Consider the following 18,647-nt stretch of genomic DNA (forward strand, 5'->3'; position numbering starts at 1 on the left):
ATAAACTGTAGTCCGCACGATTAGTGATCCTTTGGCGAAATTTAGATTTCACTTCATGTGCAAGGGGTGCCAGATGACAACAAAAGCCTCATGCATCTCTAGTTTTGGACGAAGAGAAATCAGCAATGGGAGAAAGCTCCATTTTTGGTGTCACTTTTGCCTCGACAGTTGTCAGAAAAAGTTTAAGCGGTGAGCCAAGTAGAACAATGGTGAACATGAAGCAGCCACAATTCCCTTTTGACTCTTTTGCTCAGTCCCTAGCATTTCACGGTGGAGTGGCCAGTTCCCTCTCTATTTTTGGGTTAGTTATTTAATATTGTGTGTATTTTGCAAGTGAGAGAAGGCATGGGAGATATATGAGTGTTTTGAAATGATGGTCCAAATACATTTTTCCATAATGCACCAAGCAGCTTCATGAACATATTAATCCTTGTTGCAGGTGAACATTGTTAGATGCACAAAATCAATCAAAAAAAGTAGATGAATAAATCACTATTTCATGGATAACTTAGACTTGGGAGTGCTGTGTCAATTGGATTGTCCTTGGAACAATTGGTGAGGAGGGGTGTCAGTGGTGCAAAGAGGTATGAGCGATACCATGGGAAGTTTTCCCCATAAAAATGATTAAAATTCAGCTCTAATCCCCTTAAATAAGAACACAATGTTAATTAGTTTAAGCTTAATAGCTTCCTGTGTATGTAACACAAGTCAAAATCCTCCTTGTGGGACAAAATGTTGCAAAGTAGCAAACAAGTTGGTATGCAAATACCAGGAAATCCAAAATATCTACAAAATCCATACATTCGGCGAAACAAAAGCTGGAAGCTGCTAAAGGCAGTTCACAAAGGTATCATAAGAACATAAGAAATAGGAGCAGGAGTAGGCCATCCAGCCCTTCGAGCCTGCCCCGCCATTCAATAAGATCATGGCTGATCTGTTGTGGCTCAGTTCCACTTTCCCGCCCTCTCCCCATAACCCTTAATCCCCTCTCTTATCAAGAACCCATCAACCCGCTTCTTAAAAATATTTAGCGAGGCAGCCTCCACCACTTCAACGGGCAGAGAATTCCAGAGATTCACCACCCTTTGAGTGAAGAAGTTCCTCCTCAACTCCGTTCTAAACCACCTCCCCTTTATCTTGAGGCTGTGCCCCCTAGTCCTACTGTCTTTTTTGAGCGGGAAGAGTCTCTCCACCTCTATCCTATCCATCCCATTCATCATCTTATACGTCTCAATGAGATCTCCCCTCATTCTTCTAAACTCTAGCGAGTACAAGCCTAGTTTATTCAGCCTCTCCTCATAGCTCAATCCCCTCAACTCCGGTATCAGCCTAGTAAACCTCCTCTGCACTCCCTCCAGGGCTAAAATATCCTTGCGCAGGTGCGGCGCCCAAAACTGCACACAGTACTCCAGCTGCGGCCTCACCAATGCCCTATACAGCTGCAGCAAGACCTCCCTACTTTTATATTCAATCCCCCTCGCTATGAAGGCCAGCATCCCATTCGCCTTCCTGACCACCTGCTGCACCTGCAAGCTGGGTTTTTGCGACTCATGCACAAGGACCCCGACATCCCTCTGCACCGTCGCCTGCTGCAGTTTTTTGCCACGTAAGTAATAGTCCTTCCTACCATTCTTCCTACCAAAGTGGACCACCTCACACTTGCCAACATTAAATTCCATTTGCCATTTCCTGGCCCATTTGCCCAGCCTATCTAGATCCTTCTGCAGACTCTCCACACCCTCCGCACCATTTGCCTTTCTCCCAATCTTGGTGTCATCAGCAAATTTCGACACCCTGCACTCGGTTCCCTCCTCCAGATCATCTATATAAATGGTAAATAGCTGAGGCCCCAGCACCGACCCCTGGGGCACCCCACTAGTCACCAACCGCCAATCCGAATAGCACCCATTGACCCCCACTCTCTGCCTCCTATTTGACAACCAATCCTCTATCCACGCTAACACCCTACCCCCAACTCCATGTCCCCTGACCTTCTGCAATAACCTCTTGTGAGGTACCTTGTCAAACGCCTTCTGAAAATCCAGAAAGACCACATCCATCGGCTCTCCTCTATCCACTGCCCTAGACACATCCTCATAGAACTCCAGTAAATTTGTCAGACACGACTTCCCTTTCCCGTCAAGGCAAGTACGTAAAGTAGGAAGGTCCCATTGACCTTCAAACAAATGAAATCTCTACTGGTTGAGATGCACTCGAATTTATAAAGATACATTTAAAAACAGCCTCTGCCATCAAGAAGCTATTGGCAATGACACTGGCCAATTAAACAGGCAAAACAAAAACAGAATTTGATTTTAGGAACATTTGACCAGACATTCAAATTACTGACACACGATTTCACTTTGTAAATAGATGGGTTTAATATTGCAGTTACTGCATTGGTTTGCAATTCTAATGATGTCTGTAACATTCACAAGTATATCACCACACTGATCATATTTTATTCATAAAACTAAGCTTTTGAGTTTTATAGTAAAATATAAACTGTATACCCATGGAATGTATTAAATACAATGAAGCATCTTACTGCAAATCTCAGTTCAGTTAGAATGAGACAGCAAGCCCCAAATACACAGAAATTATCACTGAACAAGTTAGATTTGGCAATTTCTACAATACCCAGACACATCATACTATACACATGGACACACAAATAGAGATGTTCACGGTTTGGCAACCACCGTTCTTTAAGACTTTAGTGCATTGTGTTGCCTTGCTGAAGAATGTTTCTTTGCCTGCTTTCATTAAAGTCTGGCAGGCACTTCAATCGCTCGAGCCTTTGTTTTAAATCTTTATACTTCAGTAGAAATATCCATAATTCTGACAATACAATAATCATTTGAAGTACAGCATAAAACAATTAGTTAGAGTTTGACCTGATTTATCCATAAATCACTAAGCCAAACATTCTTTCTTTCTATTATCCAGTTTCCATTATAAGCGTAATGGATAATCAAAAATCTTACACATTTGAATCCAAATTAAATCAACTGGGTGATCCCTTTTAATCCAAAATGCCAGATTTGCTGTCATTGGTGCATTTGTTCTTCATTTTGCTCTCTCCTCTGTCTGCTTGCAACCCAAAATGATCCTCACTATCTGCAGTGGCCGTTATTATGTTCATGTTTTGAGATATCAAAAAGGGTTCAGCAATCAAAGCAAAGCAATAAAAAGATTTTCTTTTCTGCCATCCCACACCAGCCATTAAGTTTAGTCACAAAATTGAGTGTCCAGCCGGTACACAGTTCTTGATTATATGCAAACTGAAACGCAAATTGCTCAGATGCTGAGCAACATTTTTTTCCTCAAACAAGATGTAGTGCATTCATCATTTTCATTCTTCTGCACATTTGTGAATGGATATCAGAGTTGGCTGGTGATTTGCAACCAAAAAAAAAGTCAGTATTCCAGAAGAATTTGAATAAACTAGGTCAAACTGCAGCTCCAATATTACAGAACACCAGTTATTTTTAAACAAGAGCAAATCTCGGCAGTTTTCAAAAATCTGTCATTCAACATTACCTGGGGGAAAAGATTGTACCTAACCAAAGTCAATCATCTGTTTGCATCAAAGGAAATCTGCATCAGAATTCAAACTGCTTGCATATCTATTTAAAGGTATCTGTAATATTAGCATGCCATTACTAGTGTCACAAGTAAGCTTACATTAACACTGCAATTAAGCTACTGTAAAAATTCCCTAGTCACCACACTCCGGCACCTGTTTGGGTACACTGAGAGAGAATGCACCTAACCAGCACATCTTTCTGACTGTAGAAAGGAACTGGAGCACCCAGAGGAAGCCCACACAGACACAGGGAGAACATTCAGAGGCTGCACAGACAGTGATTTAAGCCGGGAATTGAACTTGGGTTCCTGGCACTGTGAGGAAACAGTGCTAACCACTGTGCCACCATGCCACTCTATGTGTGATAAAATGCAATAACAAACCAAAGGTTTCATGTCTTTCTTTCAACAGATTAAAAAATTGGTATCTTTATATTTCTAACCCCTAAAGGGAAAAGTTGAATCAGGTGATATCTGAGAAAGGTTTCCCAACCATGGAGAGAGAGACATTAACTTATTTACTTGCCATTTAAACATGTATCAGAATTTTCCTTGCAACCAAATCAGAAGAGGCGAATATGTGCATAAAAATACTCCAGGTGATAAAGCTTTGTAGTGACAAAGACCTCATGCAGCATTGAAACCCAGCAGAAACAATCAGTTCAAACTACCCAGACAATAAAGGAATTACAAGAATAGCTCAAATATTTTTAATTTACACAGGTATTTAAACCCACTGAACCTTGGAATGTTTCTCTTTCCAGATCACTAATACATTTTACTAATTAAGTGCTTACCTCCGTGTATAAAATTGTAATCATTCACCTGCTAGGCCAAGACCTCAGGAATATACTAGTATTGCAAAGGAGAGTACATCCAATCAATATTATAGTTATACTACGATTATCATGCTTCCTAATTATTTGAATAGGTAGAAAACAGTACAATTATTGAGCTGGTGTTCAATAATACCATCCACCATGAGATCATGCTGACCCTATACACTAGGAAAATGGTACTCAACCTGTAGCTCAAGTCATACTTGGCTGCTCAGAGCCATGATGCAGGTTCTTATTCTCATTGATGGTCACAACCACCAAAATACACTTTAGAATTATAAAATGTTACAATAGAAACACCGTGTCTTTTCATTTAGACAGTCAGTGTGAAATGGTTTCTACAGGGTGGCGTAAATCCAGAGTTGTGGCGTGATCTAATTGTGCTGCTTTCCAGTGTCAGGGTGGGCCGGAGCTCCCGATTAAGGCTGCATTTACACTACGACTGTAGAACACAGTTATAAGCTAACCATTCGCACCGACTGTGATTCCAATCTAAAAGTAGTCTCAAGTGTTTGAAATTCAGTTGGTGTTCTCACAATTCTTAAAGCTGCCAAATCTCTCAGGATACCATTCTGCTTGGAAATTTGAAATATTTGGCTTTCATTCTTAGAGAACCTCCAATATGTTTTTTTTAATATATTTTGCTATACTGACCACCCACACTTTTGAATTCGGCTGTTTGAGTATACAATATAAAAAGAAGTAGCCAAAGCCAAGTGTTTCGCCCCAACACACTTCACTGAAATGAATCAGAGCAGAATCACCTTTCAGAATAGCCAATGTCTTTTGAAACTTGCATGTTTGTTTACTGCTAAAAATGATTTTAAATCAAGGATTAAAAAGAAAACCTAAAGCTCCAAATAGCCTACATTTACTGACGTGAATACTCCTCTGGTGTTAATAGCATTAATTCCAGTGCTGTAATGGTTCTGATTGAGGAGAGGTTGAGTACCACTGCACTGATCAATAACAATGTCAGCCCTAGCTCCTCACAGGAATGTTACATCATCTTGTGACTGTACCCAGTGCCAGTGGGCATCATACTCAATATGCATTTTATTTAGTTTACAACCATCATAATCTACTTTCCCGTTTTTCTGAATCTTCAGTTTTGTAACATCTTTGCCTAGTTTATCATGGGAATATTTACTTTCCACTTTGCAATCAGCAACACTGTTCCCTTGCTTTTCCGAAAAGCCATTCGCCATGTTGGTTTGTTGACAGCGTGCCTCATTGGCATACATCTCTTTCTCCATTGCGGCGAATGAGCCTCCTTGGCTTGGGGGGGCAGAGGACAAAGGGTCCATGGTGGTCTGAGGGTATTCATCCATATCATCAGCCAAAGTATCCAAAAAACTTCCAATGGAAATGCCATCTAATTTATCATTTGGATCTTGAAGACTGTTCCAACTACCACGCCTCGAGGTCTCCTGACTCTCCACAAGGCTGTACATACTGCTGGTCAGACTGCTGCATCTGCTGGCAAGAGTGCCCTTTTCTTCTAGGATCCACTTCACTGCCTCAATCCCTTCATTGACAGCCATCAACTGGTGCATTATCTTGATATCAATTGCCCGAAGATATGCCTGATGGTAAAAATGAACAATTAGAGGTGAAATCATAACAACTTCAACATTTCACTGCCTACAGAAAATTTTTTTTTTTTAAACGAGTTAATGTCTTGCAGACCAATTTCATTTATAACTTTTAAAAATCAGGTTATTGCCAAGAATATGTTCTATGAATAGTAAATGCTTTCCCCTCAGTATCCCAGGACTCTTTATAGCCAATAGCTTAAATTTACACATGTTGACATCAAGTATACTTCAACCCAGAGGACCATTCAAACAGGAAAAATATTCCAAATATTTTCTCTCCATCTGACTTCCTTTACCACCTCAAATCACTCCCACGCCTTTTACAGATGCTATTCCTGGGCAGATGATTAGAAATTATTAATCCTCCAATTTTCCCTCCATCCTGTGGAAGTAACTAACATTGCTCATCTGCACGAGGGCACCAAGGCACCAAGAGTCAAGTTTATTTATTAGTGTCACAAGTAGGCTTACATTAACACTGCAATGAAGTTACTGTGAAAATCCCCTAGTAGCCACACTCCAGCATCTGTTCAGATACACTGAGGGAGAATTTAGAATGACCAATGCACCTAACCAGTACGTCTCTCAGACAATGGGAGGAAACTGGAGCACTCAGGGGAAACCCACACAGACATGGGGAGAACTCTGCAGGCTCTGCACTGACAGTGACCACGTTGGAAATCAAACCCGTGCCCCTGGCATTGTGAGGCAGCAGTGCTAACCACTGTCACCCATGAAGTTAGCATGGAATCTTGGAAAATAAATCTGTCATTCGACTGACTGCACTTGTACTTCTCACGTTGCTGTTCAAGGATCAGAAAGAAAATCCAAGGCTCCAAATAGCTGACATTTCCTAAAGAGAACACTCCTCCAGTTTTAATAGCATGACTGTGGTTTTGAAATTTATCCGCATTTTAATTTAGGGCTCAAAATGACTGTTTGCCACTGATCTGACAGTTATATAATTACTTTAGGGAGATTGTTACCAACCCAGGAGATCAGGTGATGTAAAGAAGTTATTTTCTGCTGCCTGAAATATCCTAGAAGCCACTATTAAAGAGGGCAATGTGGAAAGGCTTTAATTAATCAACATTTCAACCAGTCTTTGTTTAGGTCCCCCGATTCTTTTCTTTCTGATCAGCCCTGTTCTTAAAAAGACCTTCATCACATTAATTCCAGGTTTGAAAAAGACCTTTGAAAAGACTTTGTGGTCTAGTTTTGCTGGCATACACCATGCACTTCTCCACATCTTGCCCAGTTCTGACACTACCTACTGTCCATCCGAACAACAATGGATCAGAGCACTTATTATTAAAGCCTCACTCTTGGTTAGTGACCTTGTCTCGACAGCTAATATGACTGGGGCTGGAATGCTCTGGTTGTTCAGCCCTGTTGCCACAAGCAAGGATGGAGAATTTGGCACTCAGCCAAATTTCCATTTGCTGCAGCAAGACCAAAGAATCCTGCTGGTGTGAACGGCTAGAGAATTCGGCCCAAGTCTTTCTAGCTATTCCAGCATCCCACTCACCCATTACTAATTGGTTCCCACCTAAGCCAGAACTCAAACTCTCCTGCACGGACTTAGAATCATAGAATCCTACAGTGCAGAAAGAGGCCATTCGGCCCCTCGGGCCTGCACCAACCACAACCTCATCCAGGCCCTATCCCCACATATTTACCCACTAATCTCTCTCTAACCTACGCATCTTGGGACACTAAGGGGCAATTTAGCATGGCCAATCAAGCTATCCCACACATCTTTGGACTGAGAGGGAAAACTGGAGCACCCACAGGAAACCCACGCAGTCACAGGGAGAATGTCTGTGTGGAGTTTGCACAGTCACCCAAGCAGGGATTCGAACCCAGGTCCCTGGAGCTGTGAAGCAGCAGTGTTAACCACTGTGCTACCATGCCGCCCCAAAAAGGCGGCCATTCGGCCCATCGAGCCCGCACCAACAACAATCTTACCTAAGCCCTATGCACGTAATCCCACATATTAACCCTCCTAATGGCCTTGACCCTCAGGGGCAATTTATCATGGCCAATCAGCCTAATCTGCACAACTTTGGACGGTGGGAGGAAACCGGAGCACTCAGAGGAAACCCGCGCAGAGACAGGGAGAACGTGCAAACACTGCACAGACAGTGACCCGAGGCCAGAATTGAACCCAGGTCCCTGGCGCTGTGAGGCAGCAGTGCTAACCACTGTGCCACCATGTCGCCCATATACAGAGGACTTGTCCTCTGTATGTTCGTAACCCTCTTCAGTTCTACAACCCTCCAAAATAGATTGTCCCTCCAATTCTGCTCTGCTGCACATACCCAATTTTAAAATTATTCCATCAGTGGTGGCTATGTCTTCAGCTGCTAAGGCCCTAAACCTTGGAATTCCCTCATTAAACTCTCCTCACTATCTCACTTGCCTGTTTAAAAGCCTACTTCTGACACAGCATTTGTTAACTGCCCTAATCTCTGCTCCTGTAAATGTCATATTTTATCTGATACTGCTCCTGTGAAGGACCTGGGGACATTTCACCATGTTTAAAAGTGGTACAAAAAAGCAGGTTTCCCTTTTTGTGGCAGCATGAATGGAAGCAGGCCCACTCTACACATCCTTGTTTCACACTATTGAAAGCCACCATCAACTCAAGAGTACACATTTACCATGTATTATGTCACAAATGGTATAGGAAGTAGCTCCACCAAGTGGCAAACTTCTTCGCAAATAGGTTCGCTGAGTCTGAAACATGAATTACTGCAATACTGCAAAAGGGACAATTGCATTTTGAAATGCAATCTGTTGGATCACACTCCAAAAATTCACAGAATTGAAATATACGAAATCCCTGGTCTGCTGATAAAAAAATTTTCTTTTCCTTTTTGAAGACCAAGGCTTACGAAGCTACGTTTTCACTGACATCAGCCACTCTCCAACAGCTCATTCAGGTGGCTATTCATACATCTGCAATGTTAGGTTATTGGACCAGAAGACTACAGCTGGGTTTTTTTTGCCCTCCTTATCCTTGTGAAGTTAAGACCAATTTTAACTTGCTACGACTGGCCTGACTGAGATCAACTAAACCTGTTGGACTTTAACCTGGTGTTGTGAGACTTCTTACTGAGATCAACTAACTCAGCCCCTTTCAAAAGCACCTCAGACTATGAGCTTATTGGCTCAGCTTCACAGTAGCTGTTGACGACCAGCTAAGGGATAGAGAAGAAAGCACAACTGGTTTGGTTTGGAGTTGTGTGCACCTTCCTCCCACAAGTGCAAGTATTAATATGGCTTTACACCACTGACATTGCATATACCTACATCCAAAAATACACAGATGTATATACAGCAAAGAAAAACATCCTTGACACTAATTTTCCAATGTCTTAGCTCTTAGGAATAACCAAAAGTTTCAATGTCAAAAATCAAGCCTTTACCTGGGTATTTGGCAATAGTTGGCATCACAACTGCCTGCCTGCACACGCATTAAATAATGATGATTCTGAGGAGCTGTTACTGCTCTGACTCTTTAAAATCTTTAAAGGCAACAGCTCTCAGAGAGGATGCTACATCACAAATTCATGACTCACCAACTTGTTGCTTTGGAGTGGAGGAAAAAATAGCTTATTTTAACAGTTGTTTGACCAGTGACTCAGGCTGTAATTAATGGCTGCACTGCTTCTATATTATACATTACCTCTACTCAATGGAATCTGTCAGTAAAATCAAATTTCAGTTCAACAGTTGGTGAGGGGTTGGTGGTGGTGGTGGCTATGAATTTTTACGATTCACAAGCACTGAGGCCTTTTCACATTAGATTGTGACCAATTTAATTTTGGGAGGGCATTCATCAGAATGCAATAGAATAGCTTTCAGCGTGAGCTAGCCAGCAAATCTTCATTATGAAGTCAATCATTTCACCTAGGATGCTATAATCTAACGCAACACCTCTCTCATGGAGCTGGTTACCAATATTACAGCACCTCTCATTGCCCAAATGTAATAACATTTTACCCAGTCCTGACAGGAGGGTCGGCAAAACTGTGGACACAAAAACCATATTCTTACTTTCATGCTGATACCACCCTAGTTAGATACCACCAGGCTGTTAGCAGCTCTGAAGATGCTTGGGATCTTCCTACAGGCCAGTCACATTTTCACAGCCAGATCACTCTATGGGTTAGTTACTTGTACCATGTCACATTCAAAAGGCCACACATATACTGAAGTCAACAACACACCTTCTCCCCACAAACCATTAGGTTGTCCTGACTAGGGGTGGCACCAGCTCCAATACACAAGGCTAGCAGACAGATCTATATAATTATGCATAGTGCTCACAGCATTTCCTCAGAAAAATTGAGACCTGTATTATCAGATACACTGTGAAACCATTTTTACGTCAACAATTTGTATAATAAAAGGGTCATAGGAACACTAGATTTACAATATCTTCCAGTCATGAACTGTTTCTTTACTCCTTAAATAAAATCTACAAAGCTTAGGCCTATTATCATTCTGCTTTCTGAGAAGCTACTGTGCATTTTCTATTGCCTAACAGGCAGTGATTGGGAGGAATCTCATTTTCTGAATTTTGATTATGTGGCATTTGAATGATTTGATTTCAGATTATTTCAATTTGGTTTGTAATAGCTGTGAGTGATTCTAAAAAATGTGAGAAGACAACATTCCGCTGAATATATGAATTATTTTTCCCCACATGGAAAAACATATGGTAAAGGAATCTTTTATTCCTGTTCTCTGTTCACAGCTTTTGGTTAGGAAACTCCACATTACCAAATGCGACATAGAATTAAAGAAGTGCATCTCTGCTACTCTGCTTCCAAAGAAAATACCATTGATTGCATTACAAGCAGCATGCAGTTTGTGCTAATGAATTTATGAATTGTGCACTGAGTGTATCACTAGCTAATGGAAAAAACAAGCATCTTGATTAATGTTTGAATATGGCAACTTCCTAAACAGAATGATGCATGCTACAAAACAAGTATTGCAATTAGAAATATACATTAAATTGGTATAAACATGCTGGCAATATATAAAATTTTATCTTTTCTTAAAAATACTAAAGTACTTGTATGCATTTCCTTAAAAATACTCAAAATATTTTATACCAACAATGGCCAATTTTTCCTCACAGCAATGCAAACTGCACATTCATGCAGGAGAGGTAGTAGGCAGAATGGGACAGGCAGGTTGGGCCAACATTAAATTCTCTGACCTCATTAGCATAGTGCTTTCCAACCAAGAGGCCAGGAAGCTCATGGGAAAGCATTAATCCTGATTTTAAATCATGAAGTTTGGAAGGAACAGTCCCCAGCAAGTCCAGCAGAGGGGAATTGCAAGAGAAGGGAAATCCCAAGGTTTTGTTGTGAGGGTGTTCCTGGCCCATTGGAAGTGAAAAACAAACTGATCATGCTTCTTCTGGTACCACCCACCCAACCAATAGCTCAAGGTTCAAATTAAGTCATCAGAGACCAACTTGCATTGTTCAAAGAGCAGCCAGGCAGCTACAAGCAAATTGCCATTGTTTCTGAATCTATGTCGCTCTTCCATTACTAAAACTCTCAGCTTTTAGCTACGTTATAAAAGTATATCTTACAAAACAGATAAATCAAACAATTATATAGTGATGGGAAAAGGAAGTCAAAATAGATATATATCTGTCATAATCAAAGATGGTCAAGTTATTTTGATTCAAAAGTAGCTCATCATTCTACATGTCAAACACTACCAGTCTGGTATGAGCAAGATTCATTCATTTCTAAGAATTGGCATTGGTGAGACCACACATAGGGTACTGCATACAGTTTCACTCTTTATTCAAGGGGGGTGGGGGTGAGATGTTTTCCCTCATGAGAGAATCTAGAGCTAGGGGACACAGTCTCAGAATGAGGGGTCTCTAATTTAAAATGGGAATGAAAAGGAATTTTTTCTCTCAGGGGGTAGTTCATCTTTGCGAGTCTTTTCCCTAGTGAGCAACAGATGCTGGGTCATTGGATACAGCTAAGGTTCAGTTAGATAGATTTTGATCTTTAAGGGAGTCAAGGATTACCAATGGGCAGCAGGAAAGTGCAGTTGAAACAACAATAAGATCAACCATGATCTTGCTGAACAGTGGAGCAAACTCGAGAGGCCAAATGGCCTATCACTGCTCCTGTTGTTTATGTTCTTATTCATAATGTTAGTTTCAAATCTGATGTGATGGGAGGCAGGGGATTAGAAGTAAAAATGAAGTGCCCCTTCAGACAAAACATAACATATCCCATAGATAACTTTAATGTTTAAAAAAACACAGAAAAGTTAAGCAACATTTAGATACCAAATTAAGCAGGTTCCATCACTCGCATTAATTTGCTGATCTTGACTCTAAAAATGAAATGGATACTGGAATCAACCCCATGTGTCACAGAATCATTACGGTGCAGAATGAGGCCATTTGGCCCATCATGTCTGCATCAGTTCTCTGAACTAGCATTGTGACTTAGTGTCATTCTCCTGCCTTTTCCCCATGCCCCTGAACATTGCTCAAGTACAAACAATCATCTAATTCCCTTTTGAATGCCTCAACTGAACCTGCCTCCGTCACACTTCCAGGCAACGTATTCCAGACCTGAACCATTCATTGTGTGGAAAAGTTTTTTCTCCCCCCCCCCATCACATTTACTCCTTTTGCAAATCACTTTAAATCTTTGCCCTTTCATTCTCTATCATTTTACGAGCAGGAACAGTTTCTCCCTATCTACTCTGTCCATGAGTCGAATTAACTCATAGATTAGGGTGTGGTTAAAGCTTCAAGGTCTGCAAATTGAGCAGAGAGAATGACAAACAGGAGATTCCGCCCGCACCAGCACAAAATGGAAAGGAATGATTTTTTCATACTGATTTGGTAATTTAGATGTGCACCCACTGCCCTTCCTTTCCCTTAAATCAGCCATCACTACTAAGTTGTTGAACTGCATTCTGGAGCAGTCAGGAAACATGGAAGCATTACACAAATGTCACTATAAAAGTTAGCCAAAGCTTCAACAGAAAATAAATCAATGACATTATCTTCAAAACAAAATCAGTTCATTTTCAAATTAATGAATCCAATTGCTTTCAAATATTGTGTCCTGGATTCAATGTCAAGTGAAGCAAAGCAAGCCCCAATATTACAGCAACTCTCTTTCCCCTTCCCCTTGCTTACACATACACACACCAGGGATGACCAAATATAGAGAGCACCACCCAGGCTGTATAGAGTGCCTGGGGCCAAGCTACTTCAATCCAGGCACGTTAACATGGCATAAAACGCAATGGGTTGGTTGTTGCCTGGAAAAGAACAGCTTATTTAAACATAATCATAAAAGTAAATTACTTCAGATGCTGGAAATCTGAAACAAAGGTAGAAAATTCTGGAACTCAGCTTGTCTGGCAGCATCTGTGGAGAGAGGGAGAGAGTTAACATTTGGAGTTTGTAGGGGCAGTGCAGGGGTTAGCACTGCTGCCTCTGTGCCAGGCACCCGGGTTCAATTCCCGACTTGGGTGACTGTCTGTGTGGTGTTTGCACGTTCTCCCCATGTCTGTGTGGGTTTCTTCCCACAGTCCAAAGATTGATTGGCCGTGCCAAAATTGCCTTGTGTGTCAGGGGGTTAACAGGGTAAATATGTGGGGTTGTGGGAATAGAAGCTGGATGAGATTGTTGGCCCAGATTCGACGGGCCGGATGGCCTCCTTCTGCACTGTAGGGATTCTATGACTGACAAGAGTTGAAGAGAGGGAGAAATGGAATGGATTATTTTAATTCAGCCTGGGTAAAACTAGTTTGAAAAAATACCCTGAGGAGTTGATCTGAGGCCATTGACTAAATTACAAACCTGCAGCTCACCGAGGAGTTAATGTGCGGATTATTCAGGTGACATCCGCTTGTGTTTTTGCCAGCGGCCAGAGAAAGAGAAATGGGAAGGAAGCAGCTCCACAGATTAGAGACAGTGTTTCTGCCACTGGCTGTTTAACATGTCGCTGTGTGTACTAACTTCCCAGCAGCAGTGGGGATGTCAGCACTGTCGCCAAGGTAAATAAACACAGACACACACTTCACAAATACCTGCAGAAGGCCGGATACCCTCCTCCCCAGCCCCGCCTCACCATGTCCAGCCGCAGCACTCGGATCTTCTCGGCCAGCCCGGGCGGCAGCCTCTTGCAGTGCCCGGGGAACAGCTCCTCACTCGCCCCGGCACTGTCCATCTTCTCCTCGGCTGCCCGAGCCGTGTCCTCCCGCAAGCAGCGCAGCAAACCTTCCGGGGTCTTCCGTCCCACCTTGCTCTCTAAATCCTTCAGATCCGGCAGCAATTCGCTCGCACTCTCCTCCATGGCAGGAGGAGCAAGGAGAGGAGGTCTGTCTGTCTGTGAGCAGGATCTCAATGCAATGGGTTAGTGCTGTCCCCCCAGCAGGCAGGCTGGGATAGTGCTGTTCCCTCCAGCAGGCAGGCTGGGTTAGTGCTGTTCCCTCCAGCAGGCAGGTTGGGTTAGTGCTGTCCCCCCAGCAGGCAGGCTGGGTTAGTGCTGTCCCCCCAGCAGGCAGGCTGGGTTAGTGCTGTCCCCCCAGCAGGCAGGCTGGGTTAGTGCTGTCCCCCCAGCAGGCAGGCTGGGTTAGTGCTGTTCCCTCCAGCAGGCAGGCTGGGTTAGTGCTGTCCCCCCAGCAGGCAGGCTGGGTTAGTGCTGTTCCCTCCAGCAGGCAGGCTGGGATAGTGCTGTTCCCTCCAGCAGGCAGGCTGGGTTAGTGCTGTCCCCTCCAGCAGGCAGGCTGGGTTAGTGCTGTTCCCTCCAGCAGACAGGCTGGGTTAGTGCTGTTCCCTCCAGCAGGCAGGCTGGGATAGTGCTGTTCCCTCCAGCAGGCAGGCTGGGTTAGTGCTGTCCCCCCCAGCAGGCAGGCTGGGTTAGTGCTGTTCCCTCCAGCAGGCAGGCTGGGATAGTGCTGTTCCCTCCAGCAGACAGGCTGGGTTAGTGCTGTTCCCTCCAGCAGGCAGGCTGGGATAGTGCTGTTCCCTCCAGCAGGCAGGCTGGGATAGTGCTGTTCCCTCCAGCAGACAGGCTGGGTTAGTGCTGTTCCCTCCAGCAGGCAGGCTGGGATAGTGCTGTCCCCTCCAGCAGGCAGGCTGGGTTAGTGCTGTTCCCTCCAGCAGGCAGGCTGGGTTAGTGCTGTTCCCTCCAGCAGGCAGGCTGGGTTAGTGCTGTCCCCTCCAGCAGGCAGGCTGGGTTAGTGCTGTTCCCTCCAGCAGGCAGGCTGGGTTAGTGCTGTCCCCTCCAGCAGGCAGGCTGGGTTAGTGCTGTTCCCTCCAGCAGGCAGGCTGGGATAGTGCTGTCCCCTCCAGCAGGCAGGCTGGGATAGTGCTGTCCCCTCCAGCAGGCAGGCTGGGTTAGTGCTGTCCCCTCCAGCAGGCAGGCTGGGTTAGTGCTGTCCCCTCCAGCAGGCAGGCTGGGTTAGTGCTGTTCCCTCCAGCAGGCAGCAGGCTGGGATAGTGCTGTTCCCTCCAGCAGGCAGGCTGGGATAGTGCTGTCCCCTCCAGCAGACAGGCTGGGTTAGTGCTGTCCCCTCCAGCAGGCAGGCTGGGATAGTGCTGTTCTCTCCAGCAGACAGGCTGGGATAGTGCTGTTCTCTCCAGCAGACAGGCTGGGATAGTGCTGTTCTCTCCAGCAGACAGGCTGGGTTAGTGCTGTTCCCTCCAGCAGACAGGCTGGGATAGTGATGTTCCCTCCAGCAGACAGGCTGGGTTAGTGCTGTCCCCTCCAGCAGACAGGCTGGGATAGTGCTGTTCCCTCCAGCAGACAGGCTGGGATAGTGCTGTTCCCTCCAGCAGGCAGGCTGGGATAGTGCTGTTCCCTCCAGCAGGCAGCAGGCTGGGATAGTGCTGTTCCCTCCAGCAGACAGGCTGGGATAGTGCTGTTCCCTCCAGCAGGCAGGCTGGGATAGTGCTGTTCTCTCCAGCAGGCAGGCTGGGTTAGTGCTGTTCCCTCCAGCAGGCAGCAGGCTGGGATAGTGATGTTCCCTCCAGCAGACAGGCTGGGTTAGTGCTGTCCCCTCCAGCAGACAGGCTGGGACAGTGCTGTCCCCTCCAGCAGGCAGGCTGCACCTTCTGTCCCGGGATTGAGGGGAAGCTTCTCACCAATTTTCCACCTGCAGGAATGAATGAATGAATGAAGAGACTGCGGCGACAGCGCCTCCACCACTACCTTCTGCCCTCCTCTTTACCGTAATGAACCCAAACGAAGCACCATCCAGTCTCAGCCGCTCCGGAAACAATGCTCACTCACTCTGCCCCGGACTGGAGAATAAAACTCAGACGCCCAGTGTAGCCTCAGCCCTGGGTGGGGGGATTGAAACCGTATTCACCCCTAAACCCACCCAAGTAATCAGCAAAACCCCCTCTTCCTCTCCCCTCGTGAGCTAAAGAGAACAAGAGGGAATAAATGTTACAGAATCCCCGGCAGATCAAAGGAAGATTTTGAGATACATTCCTTCCCACAACACCATAATAACGGGTGACGATTTGAAAAGCAGTTGTTTCATAGAATGGTGGAAACATTTAACAGGAGGATTGTTTCTTTTAACCCTTTAAAGCCCGGCTAATGCATTTTTTTCACTTAAGGGTTATTTTTTAAGTGTCAGATTAGCTGAACAGAAGTGCAGTGATGCTTCAGAGAGTAATTAATTTGAGGTGGGCTAGTTTTAGTGTCCACACATTGATCATTCAATAACAGAACTCCCACTTACCTGACGAAGGAGCAGCGCTTCAAAAGCTAGTGGCGTTTGCTACCAAATAAACCTGTTGGACTTTAACCTGGTGTTGTGAGACTTCTTACTATGAAAAATAAATACAGGGAATGATGAACGTTTGGCTCTGGACTAGACAGACAAGAATGTATCTTCATTTTCTGTGAATTGATATGATTTATATAAGATCTAATTTGATGCAATAGCCACAAATAATGTTACAGGTGGCTAATTACCACTGCACATCCTTTAATGTAAAGCGATTTCACCAGCAGACCGGACTCACTGAAAGACAGCGGGCCCCCCACTGAATTAAACTCGGTGCAGGGTGGAAACCTCCCTCCCCAAGGAGGCAATCAGACCCCAGCACCACTACTGTACCAACTCTGCCAGCTGGAGTGGTGGCTGCTACTGGTATTGCACTCTGTTCACCCAGAGCCATGATGTGGAGATGCCAGCGTTAGACTGGGGTAAGCACAGCAAGAGGTCTCACTACACCAAGTTAAACTCCAACAGGTTTATTTGGCAGCACTAGCTTTCGGAGTCTCAAGCTCCTTCCTCAGGTGAATGAGGACTTGTGTTCACAAACAGGGCATATAAAGACACAAACCCAATTTACAAGATAATCATTGGAATGTGAGTCTTTACAGGTAATCAAGTCTTAAAGGTACAGACAATGTGAGTGGAGAGAGGGTTAAGTACAGGCTAAAGAGATGTGTATTGTCTCCAGCCAGGACAGTGAGTGAGATTTTGCAAGCCCGGGCAAGTCATGGGGGTTACAGATAGTGTGATATGAACCCAAAATCCTGGCCCACCCAGAGCAATGCATTTTGCAGGATTGGGTTTCCTGGAGTGGCCAACTGGGGAGGAGGGCTGTGGTGGTCTACCTGTGGGTGGGGTGGGGGGGTTGGTGAGAGGCGGGTACAGGGGATGGGAGTTGGGAGGGGGTTGGTGGGTGGCACTGGGGGGCAGAGGGTAGTGGGGCCCATCCTGCATGGTTTTACTCAACTCAGTGGCATGAAAGGAAAAGAAGAAGAATCTAATACTGGCATCTTTATCAGTAATTTTAGAAGGTTATAAGACTGGAGAAGATTGTAGAGATTAGAAGCAGGAAGGACTTGAACACACAAAAATGATCATTTTAAATTTAAAGAGTTGATGGAGCAGGAGCCAGTGGCATGGTGGATGAATAGGCCTGGGCATGAGATAGATTTGGAGCACAGAGTTTTGAATATGCTGAAATGTTTTGGCGGATGAGAACCTAGGCAGACTAGCATTAGAATAGTCAAGTATGAACATGGCAAAAGATGGATGGCAGTTTCAGCAGCAATGGGCTGAAGCAAGAATGGGTGTAAGTGATACTGTTTATTATTAGTTTATTAGTGTCACAAGTCAGCTTACATTAACATTGCAATGCAGTTACTATGTTACTGGTTGCCACACTCCGGTGCCTGTTCAGATGCACTGAGGGAGAATTTAATATGGCCAATGCACCTAACCAGCACATCTTTCGCACTGTGGGAGGAAACTGGGGCATCCAGAGGAAACCCACACAGACATTGAGAGAACATGTACACTCCACACGGACCCAAGTTGGGAATCAAACCCAGGTCCATGGCACTGTGAGGCAGCAGTGCTGACCACTGTGCCATCATGCCACCCATTGTGGAGGTGGAAGTAAGCAATTTTAATGATGTATAACATATGGAATGGGGAGCTCAACCCAGACAGAGTCAGATAGGATACTGAGGTTGTGAATAGTTTTGTTCAGCTTGAAACAGTCTGTCAGGTGCAGGTTACTTATTGAATACCTGTTTAAGGATTAATGCACAGAAGTGACTTGGTGACTTTT

At 44.4% G+C, this 18,647-nt stretch overlaps 1 protein-coding gene across 1 annotated transcript; it reads right to left on the reverse strand.

Annotated features, from left to right (window-relative positions):
- Positions 1–2,367: 2,367 nt before the first annotated feature.
- lurap1 (leucine rich adaptor protein 1) lies at positions 2,368–14,874 on the reverse strand. The gene is made up of 3 exons (XM_080195440.1): positions 14,857–14,874; positions 14,170–14,480; positions 2,368–6,013 (listed from the first exon to the last, which is right to left on the reverse strand). The coding sequence occupies exons 2-3, from the start codon at positions 14,392–14,394 to the stop codon at positions 5,417–5,419; spliced, it is 822 nt and encodes a 273-aa protein (XP_080051566.1). The 5' UTR covers positions 14,395–14,480; positions 14,857–14,874; the 3' UTR covers positions 2,368–5,416.
- Between the last annotated feature and the right edge of the window lie 3,773 nt (positions 14,875–18,647).

The sequence above is a fragment of the Carcharhinus amblyrhynchos genome, chromosome 9 (genome assembly GCF_965287045.1).
Source record: "Carcharhinus amblyrhynchos chromosome 9, sCarAmb.v2.hapA, whole genome shotgun sequence".
NCBI lineage: Eukaryota > Metazoa > Chordata > Chondrichthyes > Carcharhiniformes > Carcharhinidae > Carcharhinus > Carcharhinus amblyrhynchos.